The sequence below is a fragment of the Aedes aegypti genome, chromosome 3 (genome assembly GCF_002204515.2).
Source record: "Aedes aegypti strain LVP_AGWG chromosome 3, AaegL5.0 Primary Assembly, whole genome shotgun sequence".
NCBI classification, from domain to species: Eukaryota; Metazoa; Arthropoda; class Insecta; order Diptera; family Culicidae; genus Aedes; species Aedes aegypti.
The window spans coordinates 104947171-104965896 of NC_035109.1; the positions used below are offsets into that span (position 1 = coordinate 104947171).

At 40.6% G+C, this 18726-nt stretch overlaps 1 protein-coding gene across 2 annotated transcripts; it reads left to right on the forward strand.

The window, feature by feature from the left end:
* The first annotated feature begins 2031 nt into the window (after positions 1-2031).
* LOC23687745 (serine protease easter) lies at positions 2032-18480 on the forward strand. 2 transcript variants are annotated; one of them, XM_021855868.1, is made up of 6 exons: positions 2033-2586; positions 10716-11123; positions 11507-11603; positions 11673-11971; positions 18134-18195; positions 18317-18469. In XM_021855868.1, the coding sequence occupies exons 1-6, from the start codon at positions 2508-2510 to the stop codon at positions 18350-18352; spliced, it is 981 nt and encodes a 326-aa protein (XP_021711560.1). In that variant the 5' UTR covers positions 2033-2507; the 3' UTR covers positions 18353-18469. The 2 variants fall into 2 exon arrangements, with proteins under 2 accessions (XP_021711559.1, XP_021711560.1); XM_021855867.1 differs by having other exon boundaries at positions 2032-2586; positions 18134-18480.
* Positions 18481-18726: the final 246 nt, after the last annotated feature.

Genomic DNA, 18726 nt, shown 5'->3' on the forward strand with positions numbered 1-18726 from the left:
ATTCATGCAGAAATTCCAGGATATATCCCACGTAAGGCCCTTTCAGAGATACAACGAAGAATCTTTGAAGGAAACAGTTATGGAAGTTAAGTGAAGATTCTCTAGAAGAATACCGGGAAACTCTCGAAAAATTGCAAGCGGAGTCTCTAAAGGAATACCTGCTGATATCCCGTGTAGGAAGTTCTGATGAACTCTTTTGCAGCATTTCTCGTGGAATCCCTGAAGGCTTCCTAGAATCCTTGGAGGAATTCTTGGTGGAGTCCCTGGAGGAACTCCTTTATGAATCTTAGGAGAAATTCTTGTATTGTAATTATTGTAAATCTCTACATATATTTGTGTAAAAAAATTTAAAGGAGTTTCTAGAGAAAATCGGTGAAGGATTTTTTTGGAGGAGTCTGTGGAGGAATTGCTGGAAGATTTTTAATAGAAACAATTCCTGGTGAAAATTCTTGGTGGAATCTGTAAAGGAATTCCTGTGTTAGTTTCTTGAAAGGGATTTTTTGAGCAATCTCTATAAGAATTTCTAAAGGAATTCTTGAGGAAATCACAGGAAAAAAAATCCAGATAGAATCTGTTTATAAATTTCTGAAGTTTTGCTGAAGAAATTCTCAAATAAATCTTTGGAGGATTTAAAGTGGAATTATTGAAGGAAGCATTGGAACTGAAGAAATCCCTCGGGAAGTTTTTGTATAAATCCCTGGAGGAATCTGTAGAAAAAGTTCTAGAAAGAATCTCTGAAGAAATTTCAGGTGGAAGTTTTGAAACTCATTGCGGAATTAAAAGAGTAATCTTAGTGAAATTCTTGGGGGAATTTCTGATGATGATTTTTTTTTCTTGAGGAATCCCTTCAATCACAGAATAGTATCTAGAATTTTTAGAATAATCTCTGTGGAAATTACTTGGATGGAGTGCTCAAAGATCCTGAAATTCTGGAGAAGTTTTGAGTTTTTCTTAAGAAATCAGGGTGAATTAGTGAGATCTCTAAATATTAATTTATAATGGGACCCCTGAAGGAGTTTCTGCAAACATTCTAGAAGAAATCTTAAAATAAATCACTTGAAGAATTCCTGGTAGGTTTCCTTAAGAAATCTGAGTGAAAAATCTGATGAGTCTGTAGAATAGGGTAACCAATATATTTTGGACCCCTATATATTTTGGACCCCCTGGGTCATTTTCCTGTAAATTTCTCAGTTAAATCGAAAGGCCTACTCAATTCACATGCCATTTGGAAAGATAGGACTATTCTGCACTTGCATCAACCGTTTGTACATAGAAAATGTGTTTATTTTATCTGAAATTAATTTAATTTAATCAGTTCATCCATGCAACCGTTACAACACGTTACACATCAAAATTGAAGCCGTCAGAAATGTTTCAAATGTTAACAAAAATTTTTTTTCAAATTTCTGAACTAAAAGAGTAGAATTTCTTCGGTTTTCCATTGTCAACCGATTTGTTAGACTATGGGCAAGCATATCATACAACCAGTGTCGTGGACTTTTTCGCCAAACGATATAAAATGCCGGGGGTCCAAAATATATACTTTGAGGGTCCAAAATGTATTGGTGTGTCCAAAATAATGTTTTTCACAATTCAATTATTCTCGACGTTTTTTGAGTCCTACATGACCCTATGAGCATTTTTATCTCGTAGAGGAAGTTTTTCTCTACATTTTGGCATGTTCTTTGACTTGGTTACGCTGTGTAATTAATTAATCGGGACAAAAAATAATACCACTTCCTTAGGGGGTCCAAAATACGACCGTTACCCTAGTCGCTTTATATTCTTTGGAGTCACTAGAATTTTGCATCAAACAGATTGAGAAAAAAAAGAATAGAGAGTTAAAATAGAGACTTTACAGACTTTCCATTCAAAATAGAGCTTTTTTAGAGACTTGCATTAGAGTGAGAGAGTGACCAAGTTTCTAACAGTACACCTGCTACCAGCCCTGCCTTTGTCACAAATACGTTCAATCAAATTAGGCACATCGCCCATGAAATGAAAGAACACTCTCTCACATCGACTTCGATGATTGCACATTCCCCTAGCAAGATTTTTTGCCCTCCTGCCACCCTTCGATCAGAATCCGAACAGAGGCAGTAATTATACCTTATTAGTGCGGCGCGTGTACTTTTCGGTTTCGGTAGATTCTCATGAACTTGGCCACTTTGGTCAGTTAAGCAGAATTGTAGTTTAACTCGGCGGTGGGGGTAACTGACTGCAAGTCAGAGGCCAATTAAAAGTTGGCAACCACCAACCTATGTCTGGCGGAAATTATCTCCGCGCGTTATCGTTTGGTGAAGTTTTTGTGTTTGTCTTTCGGTGAGACCGGTTGTGACGTTTCGAGAGGTGGCCAGAAGTCCGCACGTCTAACGACTGACCGGTGGTGGCCTGTTCGCGCATTAGTTGCTCAGGAACGGCTCACAGAGCACGCGGTAGTTTTGCACAGTAGTTGGGCTCTGTAATTGTGAATTAAACGTGCCGTCGTGAAATAAGGATAGTTCAGAATGAAAAGTTTAATAGTGCTAATGGTGATTTGTGCGTCCGTTGTCGCTGGACATTGGAAGGCTCCCAGGAATTCCGGAAGTGAGTGGTTAGGTGGAAATTTGAGCGATGAAATATTATTTAAAGTTTTAATTACTCGACAGTACGACTGATGTCGCGTTATTTTGAGCGAGAATTGGCAAGCTGTTAAGCGTACTAATTGTGTAGTTTTAATTAGTTCACTAAAATGCGAGTTATTGCGGTGGTTGATGAGTAACAGTTTTGGTTGACTATTGTTGACTGGTTGAAAGATTGACGTAAAGAGCTATGTGCACGTAAATAGGACAGAAAATATTATAAAAACATATTCCATGACGAATTAGATTCCTGATACGATCATTTGTCTCGGAGTGATGTCGAACTGTATAATAAATTGGAATAATTCGTAAACCGTCAACGTTATTACTTATAAATACCGTAAAACGGGGTAACTTTGATAGTTTTTTTTATGAAAACTTGAATATTTATGCATGCTGTTTCAAAGAATTAAAATATATATTTAAAACAAGTACTTTTATCCTAATTAGATTACAAAAATGGTCCCAGTTTGTTAAAATGGGTTTTTCAAAGAGATTTGAGACCGAATTCATGTTCTTGTACAACTAGGCTGGCAAGGATAAGTGACGAACTTATTATGACTTCATGAAATAGTGATCGTAGAACAGATTGTTTGTGAGTTTTTAAAAATTCTAAAATCTTATAAATTTTTATTACATGCAAATAAATCCTTAAATGTACTTGATTCCAACAAAAATAGCTTTGACATGAAGTGTCATACTAATAGTCTTTACTTTTGCATTCGTTTTGCTTAACTGATTAACAGAAAGTTTGTTATTTCGTTTAGTATGTTGTGGGTCTCGCACTATCAAAGTTACCCGCATTAGCAAAGTTACCCCGTTTTACGGTACGCAAATTCAAATACAAATCTGTAACTGTGGTATTGCTGTATAATCAAGTACAAGTTCTATTGTGCAAAACAATTTTACTTAACGATATGGAATCGAGTATTGTAAGCTGCATGAATTTATGGCCTATCTACCAACAATGTTACCGAATGGATTCATCAAATTCCAAAAACCGACATCTCGACATTGAGTCAACATGCAATTCGTTATTTGTCTGTTTGCGGATGCTTCCAAGGAGGAGTATTATGATTAGTATTTTGTAATCTCGTAGCAGATACGCTGTTGAGGCAACTCAATAACTACTGTTTACCAACTTCTGGATTGTTCACATAACTTGCACTGATATATGTAAAAAAGCACCCTCTTGCAAAGTGCTCTTGAGATATGTTAGGGTGGGTTTCGCCAATAAATAATAAATCATGGCCGAGTAATAAATCATGGCAATAGTTTGTAATAAGTGTGATTCGGATGAGGAATTTCAAGGAATCTGTGGACAATGATACATTATGTCGTGTTATGTGTTGATTATGTTGGATGTACTTACTAGCTGTATTCCTTTTTATCGTTTCCCCACCTAGGTGTACTTATATTTCTATTGGCAGAAACCGAGGATAGATGCGGCCACGAACCGATTATTGTGGTGTGAAATTGTTGATTCAGTGTTATCTGTTTAGCTGTTAACTAAATAAATGAATGAACACAAATATTCCCGAGATTTTTTGACCAATTTTTGAAACAACATATGTTTACGACTATACTGACAAAAAAATAATTGAAAACCATTAAGTCTAGGGTTACCAGACGTACTCTTTTTTGCCTTTAAAATTTGTGTACCAATTTTTTTTGCTAAATTGGCTGAAATGTGCTTTTTTCTAGTTATTAATGACGATAACCGTTTGAAACTGATCAAACAATATTTTGAAGAAAGCAAATCGTTCTCATGAAAACAGGAGATCCAACAATTTTAAAATTTGTGTATCAATTTTTTGCTAAATCGGCTGAAATGTGCTTTCTGCTAGTTATTAATGACGATAACCGTTTGAAACTGATCAAACAATATTTTGAAGAAACCAGATCTTTCTCATGAAAATAGGAGATCCAACAATTTTCGTTACATAATATCTGAATCGAATTGGTTCGATTAGTACAATAATGATTAGTATAATAAAGTATAAAGTATTAATAATTTCATATATCTTACGGAACATTGAAATAATTGATCTAACGGTAAAATCATTAATAAAAAATCAACTAACTCTTTATTTCCAGTTCATCTTATATATAAATAAAATGGAATGGTGTTCGTATGTCATGAAATGACACAGGAACAGGCCAACCGATTTACGTCATCCCTTTATAATTGCGTTACTCAAGGGTTGCGACGTGGTTGTGTGGAATTATATTTTCAAAGAACTTGCCGAGAAAGTTGGAAAATGGGAACACAAATTGGACAGTTTTTTGTAGTGATTTTCTGTCTACTCCAAAGGTTACTGGTAACAAGTATGTCGGGACAACTAGTAGTTCATAATTGGTTACTGAATTGGTTTTGAACTATTTGGAACAACTTTTGCTCAAATACTTTGACTAGAATTGGCGTTATCCAATGGTCCAATTCCAACTATTGATCAAATCTGTGGAAATGGAAGGTTTTCTCTTTAAAATGTAGCATCTAAGACACGAAAATAAACGTTTAAATTAGGGCCCTATTTTATAAGTCGAGTCGATTAAAATTACTCGACTGGAGTCACTGTCAACCAAAAATGCGCTCGACACGATCCTGTCCATAGAGATATTATCACTCTTTGTGACTGGGTTACTATGGGAGACGACGGATGACATCTGAAATATGCATTCTTACTTTGATCGACAGCGACTACAGATGAGTCACATGAATCTGCTCGATTTCCAAAATAGTCCCCCTAATCAAATATGTATCTTCTAAGTTTCTATGTAGATGTTTTAACAATTCATTTGAAAAACTTAGATGAATGACAATGCTTGAGATTCTTTTCAGATCGAAGGTCTAAAAATTCACTCTTCTTAGTTCTAGTTTCCTGTACAAAAACATGCCTTTTCAGGGATCTATTTTGTAAATCGAGCATATTCATGTGACTCGTCGATAGTCACTGTCGATCAAAGTAAGCATCCATATATCAGATGTCACCCGTCGACTCCTATGGACCAATGGACCAATGCACGAGTTCACTATCTGACGTCTGAGCGGTGTCGTGTTATTTATGTGACCATGGCAACGAATGAACACGGCACCGCTCAAACGTCAAATTAGTGAACTCATGGATTGATCCATGCACGAGTTCACTAATTTGACGTTTGAGCGGTGCCGAATTCACTCGTTACTATGGTCACATAAATAACACGGCACAATAACGTCAAATAGTAAACTCGTGCATTGTTCAATAGTAATCCAGTCACATAAACTGTCGACAGAGCTGAGTCAAGTGATTTTTTTGGTTGACAGTGACTCCAGTCGAGTCATTTTGCTTGACTCGACTTATAAAATAGGGTTCGTAATAAACTATAATAGGACAAACGCTCCCTTAGTGGAGGTAGCTCCAATAGTGGAGGTAGTGTGTTTGGCATGTTTCGCGCTAATAAATGATTATGTGATATTTTTCTATTATTACGATGCAAAAATGATACAAGTAATCAAATAATATTAATAAAATTTAACCATACAACTATTTTGCTTTTGCTTCTGCAAACCTGGAGCGTCTGTACTCCATGTTAGAAGCGGCTCACAACAGCGTCTGTTCCCCATGTCAGGGGCGGCTGATCATCGTCCGAGTGCCAGAGAAGGACTCTAAGCTAAACTGCGCACTAATGCCCTCCGAACATGTAGGGGGAATGGTCCTCCGGAAATCTAGGGGGTTGGTGTCAGGCCCTGCAAGTCAGCCGTAAAAACACATTAACACAGGAACGTCAACGAGAGAATACGGACTGGAACAATCGGCAAAAAACCACAGCGACGAAAAAGGACTAGCGATTGGAAACTCGGTACATGGAATTGCAAATCTCTCAACTTCATTGGAAGTACTCGCATACTCTCCGATGTACTGAAGTCCCGCGGTTTCGACATCGTAGCGCTGCAGGAGGTGTGCTGGACAGGAGCATTGGTGCGAACGTTTAGAGGTAATCATACCATCTACCAGAGCTGCGGCAACACACGCGAGCTGGGAACAGCTTTCATAGTGATGGGTGATATGCAAAGGCGCGTGATCGGGTGGTGGCCAATCAATGAACGAATGTGCAAGTTAAGAATCAAAGGCCGATTCTTTAACTTCAGCATAATCAAAGTGCATAGCCCACACTCCGGAAGCACTGATGATGACAAGGACGCATTTTACGCGAAGCTCGAACGCGAGTACGACCGCTGCCCAAGCCAGGAGATTTGAACGTTCAAGTTGGCCAGGAGGAGGAGTTCAGACCGAGGATTGGAAAGTTCAGCGCCCACCGGCTGACGAACGAGAACGGCCTACGACTGATAGATTTTGCCGCCTCCAAGAATATGGCCATTCGTAGCACCTATTTCCAGCACAGCCTCCCGTATCGGTACACCTGGTGATCACCTCAGCAGACAGAATCGCAAATCGACCACGTTTTGATCGATGGACGGCACTTCTCCGACATAACCGACATCAGAACCTATCGTGGCGCTATCATTGACTCCGACCACTACCTGGTGATGATGAAACTGCGCCCAAAACTATCCGTCATCAATGATGTACGGTACCGACGCCCGCGCCGGTATAATCTCGAGCGGCTGAAACAACCGGATGCGTACGCGCAGCATTTTGAGGCAGCGTTGCCGGATAAGTGCGAGCTCGATAGGGCCCCTCTTGAGGACTGCTGGAGGACAGTCAAAGCAGCCATTAACGACGCTGCCGAAAGCATTGTCGGATATGTGGAACGGAGCTCAAGAAACGATTGGTTCGACGAGGAGTGCCAGGAGGTTTTAGAGGAGAAGAATGCAGCGCGGGCTGCAATGCTGCAGCATGATACGCGGCAAAACGTGGAACGATACAGACTGAAGCGGAAACAGCAAACCCGCCTATTCCGGGACAAAAAGCGCCGCCTGGAAGAGGTGGAATGCCAAGAGATGGAGTTGCTGTACCCATTCCGCAAAGGCTTCGTGCCGCGAGCTGAGATGTGCCGGGATAAGGATGGGAGCATCTTGACGGACGGACGCGAGGTGATCGAAAGGTGGAAGCAGCACTACGATGAACACCTGAATAGCGCAGAGAACACAGGCACAGAAGGTCAGAACAACGAGGGCGATGGCTACGTCAGCTCAGCGGATAGCGGAAACCAACCAGCTCCCACGATGGGGGAAGTTAAGGATGCCATTCAACAGCTCAAGAACAACAAAGCCGCTGGCAAGGATGGTATCGGAGCCGAACTCATCAAGATGGGCCCGGACAGGTTGGCCGCTTGTCTGCATCGGCTGATAGTCAGAGTCTGGGAAACGGAACAACTACCGGAGGAGTGGAAGCAAGTCGTTATATGCCCTATCTACAAAAAGGGCGACAAACTGGAGTGTGAAAATTATCGTCTAATCACCATCCTAAATGCCGCCTACAAAGTGCTATCCCAGATTCTCTTCCGTCGTCTCTCACCTATAGCAAACGAGTTCGTGGGAAGTTATCAAGCAGGTTTCATCGACGGCCCCTCGACAACGGATCAGATCTTTTCCGTGCGGCATATCCTCCAGAAATGCCGTGAGTACCAGGTCCCTACGCACCATTTGTTCATCAATTTCAAGGCGGCATACGATAGTATCGACCGCGTAGAGCTATGGAAAATCATGGACGAGAACAGCTTTCCCGGGAAGCTCACAAGATTGATCAGAGCAACGATGGACGGTGTGCAAAACTGCGTGAAGATCTCGGGCGAACACTCCAGTTCGTTTGAGTCTCGGCGGAGACTACGACAGGGCGACGGACTTACGTACCTGTTGTTCAATATTGCGCTTGAAGGTGTCATGCGGAGAGCCGGACTTAACAGTCGAGGCACGATTTTCATGAGATCTGGACAATTTGTTTGCTTCGCGTATGACATGGATATTATTGGGAGAAAATTTGAAACGGTGGCAGATTTGTTCACCCGCCTAAAACGCGAAGCAACAAAAGTCTGGTTAATGGTGAATGCGTCGAAAACAAAGTACATGCTGGTTGGCGGAACTGAGCGCGACAGGGCCCGCCTAGGAAGCAGTGTTACGAAAGACGGGGATACCTTCGAGGTGTTAGACCAGTTCGTCTATTTCGGATTCTCGTTGACGGCTGACAACAATGTTAGTCGGGAAATACGAAGGCGCATCATCAGCGGAAGTCGTGTCTACTATGGACTCCATAAGAAACGGCCCCGCACCCCCGCACCAAATGCACGATGTACAAAACGCTCATAAGGTGAAAATGAATCGAAGCCAAAGTTCAAATTTTCAAGAGCACGGATCTGGAGAACCAAACATTCGATTGAATTGAAAACTTTAATGATTGGTCACTAGCTGGTGGTGACCAATCGATTAGGTTTTCAGCTCAAACGGATGTTTAGTTCTCCAGATCCGTGCTCTTGAAAATTTGAACTTTGGCTTCGATTCATCTTCACCATAAGACCGGTAGTTCTCTATGAGCATGAGACGTGGACTATGCTCGAGGAGGACTTTCAAGCTCTTGGGGTTTTTGAACGCTGAGTGCTAAGGACGATCTTCGGCGGCGTGCAGGAGAACGGCGTGAGGCAGCGAAAGATGAACCACGAGCTCGCTCAACTCTACAGCGAACCCAGTATCGTGAAGGTAGCTAAAGCTGGAATGATACGCTGGGCAGGGCATGTTGCAAGAATGCCGGACAACAACCCTCCAAAGATGTTGTTCGCTACGAATCCGGTCGGAACTAGAAGGCGTGGGGCGCAGCGAGCTAGGTGGATTGACCAGGTGCACCAGGACCTGGAGAGCGTGGGTCACAGTCGAGGATGGAGAGAAGCGACCATGAACCGAGTGAATTGGCGAATTATTGTTGGCGAGGCTTTATCAAGATGATTGATGTAAAGCCAAATAAGTAAGTAAGTATTTTGCTCCCTTGCACCTATAGTACCCCATCAGCGCAATGGATTGCGCCAATAAAGGAACCATTCTTAAAACATACCTCCACTAAAGGAGCAATGTTCCTTTTATTGGTGCAAGGCTTTTTGCAGGGAAATTTCAAATGAATCGTGATTTTTATACATTTGAATGATAGAAGGATTTAAGATCTATCGAATGATACGTTAAAATCATATATTTCATGATTTTACACCATGTTTTAGCAGTTTTCCCTTAGGTGCACCACTAATTGTACACTTACCCTATTGCCCAAATTTGAACGGATTGATGATATCTTTGATATGATATGCATCATCATAATAAATATTGAATAAATCGATTCACATAGAACCACAAATCCAGTATAGTAAGCAAGCATTTTATAGGATTAGCTAATTAAATTCAGATTAAATTTCGTTAAATCTATATAAATAAAAATGGAATGGTGTTTGTATGTCACGAAATGGCTCAAGAACGGGCCGATGGATTTTCATGAATCATTCACAGTTGAATTCTTGAAGGGCTCCGACGTGTTCGTGTGAAAGAAAAACTTAGGAAAGTCTTCGGAGTCGGGAAAACGGGAGAAAACTAATCTGTAATTTTGTATGGGGAATGGACATGACGTTTTACAATAGCCTACTTGATGGCAAGACGAAGCTTGCCGGGACCACTAGTCTTTAATAAAAACTGTGAATGAGAATATGAAAATTGATTGCATTATTTTGGGTTTAAAGCGTAATTAGTAAATATTTCCATTTTTGTTTAAATCAAGCTTTTTTTTCGCATATAAAGTTAAGGCGAGAAAATACCTAAGATTTAAAAAACAACAAAATTGATCAAAACAAGTCATTTGAGGCAAGGTAAAAATCCTCGTTTTCAAAATTTTAAGCTTTATGGCTTTGCGTACTCTTCAGTACTCATGTATAGAGTTGTAAAATGTACTCTTTTTAGTGAGAGCAAATGTGGCAAACCCTAGTTGTGTATTACATGCAAAGATGTTCAAATACAAAGAAAGCTCTTGATTAATAACTATGGAAATGCTCAAAAGAACCTTAACCTATAAACATACTCTGCCCCAGTTGGGACGTAACGCCAGAATTAAGAAGACGAATAAGATGTATGTGTTATATGCGGTTCCACCTGAAAACATTCCCATTTCCCTCTCTTTCCAGTGCCCTACAATGCCACCTGCATCAACCCGAAACGTGACGCCGGTCGTTGCATTCTGGTACAAGAGTGCCCAATTGTGCTGGCCACCATTCGGAAGGAAAATCTCCACATGGATGACATCAGTTTTCTCTACCAAAGCGAGTGCGGAAAGTTGAAACGTAAAAGTTTAGTTTGCTGTCCAAACCATTCCATTGGCACCTCGGCAGCTGCGGCATCTCCGGAAGAGACAAGTTCTTCGTTCGACACGTCCAACCGAGTGGATGGCAGCAGCACTGCCAAGTTGGACCAGTGGAAGCTGCTGCCGACGCCGGGAGATTGCGGTGTTCAACCGAGTTATCAACTGTTCGGCGAGAATGTTACCAAACTGGACGAACAACCGTGGACGGCACTGGTGCACTTTGGGAATTTGCGTAAGTGTCGATTAGGATGGCCCATAATAATCAAATTACAAAATTTTTAGTTACAACTAAATGAGCTTGAAGTTTGTATGAAGATAATCAACCAAATATATGGGAAAAGAGCTTCCAATTTCATTACCGACCACTTGAGCATGGTCGAAAATGTAATTGGGACCGATTTTCGCATACATTTGGTTGATTATTTCTATACAAACTTCAAGCTCATTTAGCCACCCCCCTAAAGTTGACGGATTCTGCTCAAATTTTTACAGCAGCTTCTGGGGGCCCAAATTAAAATTTGTATGAATTGATTATTTCACATAAAAATGGGCCACCTTAGTGTCGATTGATGATGAATTGTCGAGTCCGAGTAAGACACAGTTGAATCGTTACAGCTTATGAGACAACATTCGAATGCGGAGGGGCGCTTATCAGCTCTCGTTACGTGCTGACCGCGGCTCACTGCGTAATTGATAGGAGCAAATGGAGCAAGTAATTTCAACTAATGGATAATCTATTTCTGGATTCTAATTTCATCTCAAATTTTCCCCATGCTAACAGCTTGACGATCCGTCTCGGAGAATGGGACACGGAAGCGACGGTAGATTGCATTGCCATCCAGGACTACAATGAATTCTACTGTGCCGATCCGGCGGTGGATGTCCCAGTGGAGAAGGTTTTCATTCATGAACAGTACGCTCGCCATCAAAGGCCCCAGCTAAATGATATAGCACTGTTGCGGTTGGCTCAACCGGTAGATACTACAGCATGGATCCGTCCAGTGTGTCTTCCGGAGAGACCTGTGTTGCCGGCGTCGGATGAGGTTCTTATCTTAGCTGGATGGGGCAACAATGGATGCGGTATGTTATTCTTCAAAGTGTTATTCATGTTGAGACTGAATTTAAATTTATTTGTTAGTATAATTTCATTCTTACATCAAGATGCTTTAATTATTTTTTTTATTCCTTGATTAGTATCATTTCAAACATTACATTCATATATCTATGTGTTATGTGTTGGGCAACACTATCATCTTAATTTGGTAAAACTAAATTAAGCTTTAACTGACATTTAGTTAACAACTTATTACATTTCATTTGCCGTAGCAGTTCATAATTTTTACAGGTAAGTTGATTTCACCTGCTTATAAGCGAAAAAAAAAACGCTTTCAATTTACTTAACCTAAACGTACACACTTAGATTAAATTACTGGGGTCGGTAAAATTTTACTGGGTTTTGGAACTACCGAAAAAGTCAGTAAAGTGAAAACTGTCGCCACGCGTAATTAAAAAGCAAATTTCATCATGTGTTATTTTTTATCGATATATGATATAAAAAGAAAGCTCTCTGCAAAATTTCAATGAAAAATCTCTGTTTTTCGATTTCTGACATTTTATTTTGGTTTTCTGACTTTTTCGGTAGTTCAAAAACCCAGTTATTTTTACCGAACAGATTGAGTGTGTATAGCGCATTAATCGTGGTAATAGAAGATTGCCGGGGGCCCAGATAGCCGTAGCGGCAAACGCGCAGCTATTCAACAAGACTAAGCTGAGGATCGTGGGATCGATTCCCACCGGTCTCTCGATTTCCCTGGGCATAGAGTATCTTCGTACTTGCCATACGATATACACATGCAAACATGGTCAATCGGCATAGAAAGCTCTCAGTCAATAACTGTGGAAGTGCTCATAAGAACACAAAGCTAAGAAGCAGGCTCTGTCCCGGTAGGGACATATTGCCAGGAAGAAGAAGAAGATTGCAACGATTTTTGTCTGAAATTTTCTTTGGCGTAGGAACAGGGGTGCCAGGGGGGCTTGCCTCCCTCCAGAATCATCCTGCACCACTTTGTAACTCTCTTTTATTAGTCAAATAATATTGTGGGACCTGTCCATACTTTCAAAGCGGATTCCTCTTGGTGGACATCCATTACTTATATGTCTATATTCTTTTAGCAAATTGTTACTGGATTTACCTAAAAATGTCACTTAATCATTCAAAAGTTTAGTTTTCCCTCGCTATTCTTCAAAAAATCATTGATTCTATCAAATCTTATACTGACATATTTCGCAGAAAGTTTTCCCAAAAATTTTATTACAAATTCTTCAGCAAAGTTCGTCAATAGTCCGTAAAAAATATTTCCAAAATACATCACAAATGACCAAGTTTGGTGACTTGGATCTCAGCTCTTAGAGCTGAAAGCACGTATGTAAAACAAGTATGTATTTTTATTTCTGTAAAATTCATACTTTTCAAAATAAACCATAACCAAAATTTTGAAATTTTTTTTCAATATTAAACATTTGCGATAACTTCAATGTGTGTGATCAAAATAGTGTGAATTTTTTACTGCACAAATTTCAAGTTTTTTCCTAGTGGCGGTAGAAATTTTAGATTACTCGGAGCTCTAGGAGTCAAGCTCCAAGTTTCCAAACTTGGCTATTTTGTATGAAAAACGACAGAATAATCTTTTTTTCACTGGGCTCTCTGTTTTTTAGAAATCTTACTTCAAATTACCGGATTATTCATGCATTGGAAAGAAAATTGTTTTTAAAATGTCTCTTGCCTATGAAGTTTCAGAAGAAATTTGTTGAAAACCTCCAGGAAAACTTTTGTTTCTGAATTAGCATAGCGGTTAAGAAATTTGTAGAGAAACTTGTAGCAAAATTCTTTCTAGAACCTGAAAAAGAACTTGATGGAACTTCTGGAGAAACTTTTCGTGAAGTTCATAAATAAATGGTAAAACTTGAGAATTATTTTCTTAATTTCTAAAAAAAAAATCATTAGTGCGGTTTGAAAAGACAAAAAAATATACGGAAAATAGTAAGATGAATTTCTAGAAGATTTTTTGGAACAATCTTAGGGAAACAATAATATAATTCTCTAGGAAATTCCTGAACATATTTCTAGGGAAATCTTTGAGTATTTCCGCGGAAGAGATTTTGAAAGAACATTTGAACGTATTCCACTAGGAACATTCTAGGAATATAAGAATTCTTATCTTACAACATATTAGGCATTTTCGAAAAAAATAAACATAAAAATCGAGAGTGTTTTGAAGGAATGCGATATGTTGCTCCTTAAATTTGAAGATATTTGAAAAATATCACCTGTGAAAAAGTAAATAAAGATAGATTTGCGGCGAACTTCTCTGAGAAATCATTAATAATATTTTCCCAATTGAAACGATTCAATTGCTCATGAACTTCTTGTGGAATATTATGAGCAAGGATGGGAAATATTCACTCGAATATTACGTTTCTCTCGCTCACGTCCACAAGCGGTCAAGAGCGAGATTGCCGTTTTTCCAACCAAGCTAAGTGTTTCAATTTTCTATGCGCTTTCTTTTTGATCGCCGAGCAACAAGTTAGACAAAAACGGCAACAGAATGATTCACTACCGATTCCGTGTGCCGAAGGCATCCGATTGCTGTAGCGAATGATTCTTTACATTCCGATTCCGCACGAGTGGCATTCGTGTTTGAGAGCTGAATAGCGTTCACTGACTGGGAATACACAAGGCGAAAGGATTCACTGAACGCAAAATCCGTACATTTCGCAGAAAGCATTCAGTGATTGAATGGCGAACGCGTTCTTCCGTGTCTCCTATATAAGAGCTGATAGGTGCTCTCTCCGCTCCGTATATCTTTTCATTTTCGGTTTATCTCAATCGTTTGCGATTCATCGGGATTGCGCTCACTCTAGTAGCGTTCGGCAGTCACTGAACATTTGGTGGTAGCAGATACTTTGCAGATATTTTATCGGTAGCGTTCGGGTGAGTGAGTAAATTTTACCATGCTTGATTATGAGGAATCTTTGCAGTCCAAGAAACATTAGTTGCTAAATAAGTGTTTATTCAAGTGAAATATGCGTAAGAATGATTTGTTCAACTCTTATTCAGCAAAAATGTTTGTCGGGAGCAACACCTGAAGGAATCATTTTTTTGCAAGTTGTCTGGATAATTTTTGCTGCATTTTTTTCAAACAATCCTGTAGAGAAACTTTAGGTAGAACTTCAAAAGCAAAGACAGAAAAACTGTTGGCGAACTCCCTAAAGAATTTGTGAAATGAATACTTGCTTGGTGATCTTGAAGACGTTTCTGGTGAGACTCTTGGATTTGTTCATCCAAGTGAATCCATAGTTATTCCTGAAAATCCTAAGCAAATTGTTAATGACCAACTGGAGGATACTTTAAATTAACAATTGGAATTTGTTTGTAATAAGAACGTAGAGGACCTTCCAGGAAAAATGATTCTGGCGGAATTCTTCAAGAGATTTTTCAAGCAGTTCAATAGAGATTTTTCGAGAAATTTTCTGGTGATATCAGAAAGTCTGGGAATGGTTTTCTATGGGAATTAGTGGACAAAATTAGTGAAAACTGACAAAGGTTCTTGAAGCACTGAAAAGAACGAAAATAAATCATGAAGAAATTCCAGTAGCCATTCTCATAGGAATCTCTTTAAAGCACATGGTTAAATACCTAGAAAGTTCGTGGAAGAATCACAAAAAACATTCATTGTAAGAAGCAATAAGAGACGTCTTCTGCCGTATCAACGTCGCTACTAAGATACGGTGCGCCAGCCTGGAGCGCGGCGCTACAGACCAAGTGGAAACGGGATGAGTTAAATAGAACGTTCCATGAGAGTGGTGAGCGCGTACAGGTCTGTATCGTCGGAGGCGGTATGCGTAATCGCTGGGATGGTTCCGATCTGCATCATCCTGTCTGAAGACATCGACTGCTATCAGCGCAGAGAAACCAGGCAGGCGAGGAAGTTCGCTGGCTAGCAAGAATGGGATGCCTCCGAGAAAGGAAGGTGGACCCACAGGCTCATCCCGGATCTATTGGCCTGGGTGAACAGGGAGCACGGAGAAATGAACTTCCACCTGACACAGTTCCTGCCAGGTCACGGCTGCTTCAAGCAGTATCTGCATCGATTCGGCAAAGCATCTTCACCATTCTGTCCTGAATGTATGGAGATTGAAGAAACGTCAGAACATGCTCGAGGTTCAACATAGTACGAAACACTGCGGCAGCTGCTTTTGGTGTTACTTCAGTGAAGAAGGAGTGGTACACGGAATGATGGGCGATCCCGATCTTTGGAATATGATGGAAGCTAATCTCCCACCGGAATTGTCGGACCGACCTCGGCACTCGACAAGTCTCTCTGTTGATGAGAGGAGACCATCGGGCGCGATCGGAGTAGGCTAGATCCTCCGTTGGGGACTAGACCGAGTAGAACGAGCATAACGTATTATCGGTAATGAGTCGTCGAGGCGCCTGTGAACCGGAGGTAACCTCCAACCGGAATTGCGGAACCGACCCTGACACTTGGTCGACCTCCATCGAGTCGTAGTAGGCTAGATTCTCCACCGGGGCTATTCTAAGTAGTACGAACGTATCACCGGCTTGAATCGTCGGAGCGCCAGTGAACCGGAAGCCATCCTCCAACCAACTTCGGCACTCTACCGGCCAACAACGGACTATGAACAACGCGTAACGTTACCGGTTTCGGGAGATATTCCTCCGTCGAGTAGGCTAGCTTCCCCGTCGGGAACTAAGCCGAGTAGTATCGATCACGACGAACCGCCGGCTTTGGGTCTTCGGGGCGCTTGCGAACCGGAAGTCACCATTCAGCCGGAATCGCAAGACCGTGAGAAGAACCTCCGCAAATCATGCATTTAGCATCCATGCAGCAATTCTTTGTTCCATGACCCCACTTTTGGCACCTACTTGAATATTGATATAAATATTATTTAGATCTTTTTTGTTAAAGTGAACTAAATAATATTCCTGAGAAAGCGCATTCCGAACAATGCCATATTGAGTTCTCTTTTTCATAATGATTACTTGGACTGGGGAACCACTATGGCCATAGCCGGTACACCTACCCTAAATCATTTATTCCATTTTTGATCTCTTCAGGTGACTTATAGTCACTTGAGAGACCTTTCAAGATAACTTTGAACAATCGTTCAGTTTTGTCGTCATAAGTAAAAAAAATGTGCTTCTTCTCTTCAAGATGTTTGAGAATAAGTTCGCGATCTTTAAGAGTTTCCGGCAAAACGCGTCAGTCTCCTTTTTTTTGCGATTTGGTAGGAAACATTGATTCTTCTAATGGAGTTCAAGATCTCCTACCTAAATCCCACAAATTCGGAATAACTGACAACGATAGGCGGCACTCTTTGCTTCCTTGCTTTCATCCTTGGAAGAAAGTTCGCTTCCCGGAGAAACGTCCTTTCTTCCATTGCTGCCACGTTTAGTGACAGTTTTTCAGAGATTCACCCTTCCTTTTGTTTGTAGTTGCAACCATGTTTAGTGAATAAACGAAAGAAGACGAGACCTCCTAAGAGGTTTTTTTCCAATACGGTGTCCAAGGAGGATTACCACCGCTAGCTTTCGCCAACGGGTCCAACGAAAATTCGAAGGCACGGGTCCAAACAAGGATCGTAAAGGGATCAATAGTAGAAAAAATAGTACTGAAAAGTACTGTTTTTGTAGCACTGAAAAGTACTGTTTTATTGTTTTAGGTAGTTTTTCAAGAAAAACTTCCAAGAGCAGAGACAATTCGTGTACGCACAGCACGAAGATACGATAAGATACGATGCGCACTGATTCACCCTTCCTTTTGTTTGTGGTTGCAACCAGTTGTTTAGTGAATGAACGAAAGAAGACGTGACCTTCTAAGAAATTTTCGTCAAAACGGTGTCTAAGAAGAATTACCACTGCTAGCTTTCACTAACGGGTCAAATGAAAATTTGAAGGCACGGTAGATAAGTAGCACTGAAAATTGCTGTTTGAGTGCTTTAGATGGTTTGAATACTTTCGACAACAGAAATAATTTGTGTTCGCACAACAAGAGAGTACCTACGATGCATTCTTCAAAGCTTCATTATTAAACATATGAACCTCAGTATTTTACTATTGGCAGATTAGAGTCTTTCATGACAATCAAATTTTTTTACTATTGGCAGATTAGAGTCTTTCATGACAATCAAATTTAACTATTCTCATTTTTCTCCAAACAGGATATAACAGCCGCTACAAGGTACGCTCCCGACTGAACGCACTAAAGCAGGACCAATGCCGGGGCTACCTCCCTCCGGGTTTCCGTCGGGCCAACGAATATCTCTGCACGGCCCCGGTTAACGCAGGCGAAAAGTGTCATGCCGATTCGGGTGGAGCAGTGACAAGAACGCGCCAAGTCGAAGGAGTGGGAATCGTTCACGAGGTGGCTGGAATATTGAATCACATGGTGGAGTGTCACGAGAGTCGCCCGGTTGGAGTATTTTCCAGCGTGGGTCAGTACTTGGAGTGGGTTGTTGGAAAATTGGAGAAATAAAATTTCCGGAAGGGTCCGTTCAGATAACGCTAATATTTTTGTTTTATTCATGCTAAGGGAAACGATGACCAAGGAAAATCGACTGAATTGATGAGTTGTATAAAATGGGTGGAGCGTAAAATGAAAACATGGATGCGGCTTCGATGCTTTTTTCATGAGTTTGTAGTCGATAAGTATTGATTAATTATTCAAACTTCGTATGATTGGGGGTTTGTTGCTGTGGTACGTGCTCATTATTTGAATTAAATATTGTAGACGGAGAAATAGAGTATTGATTAA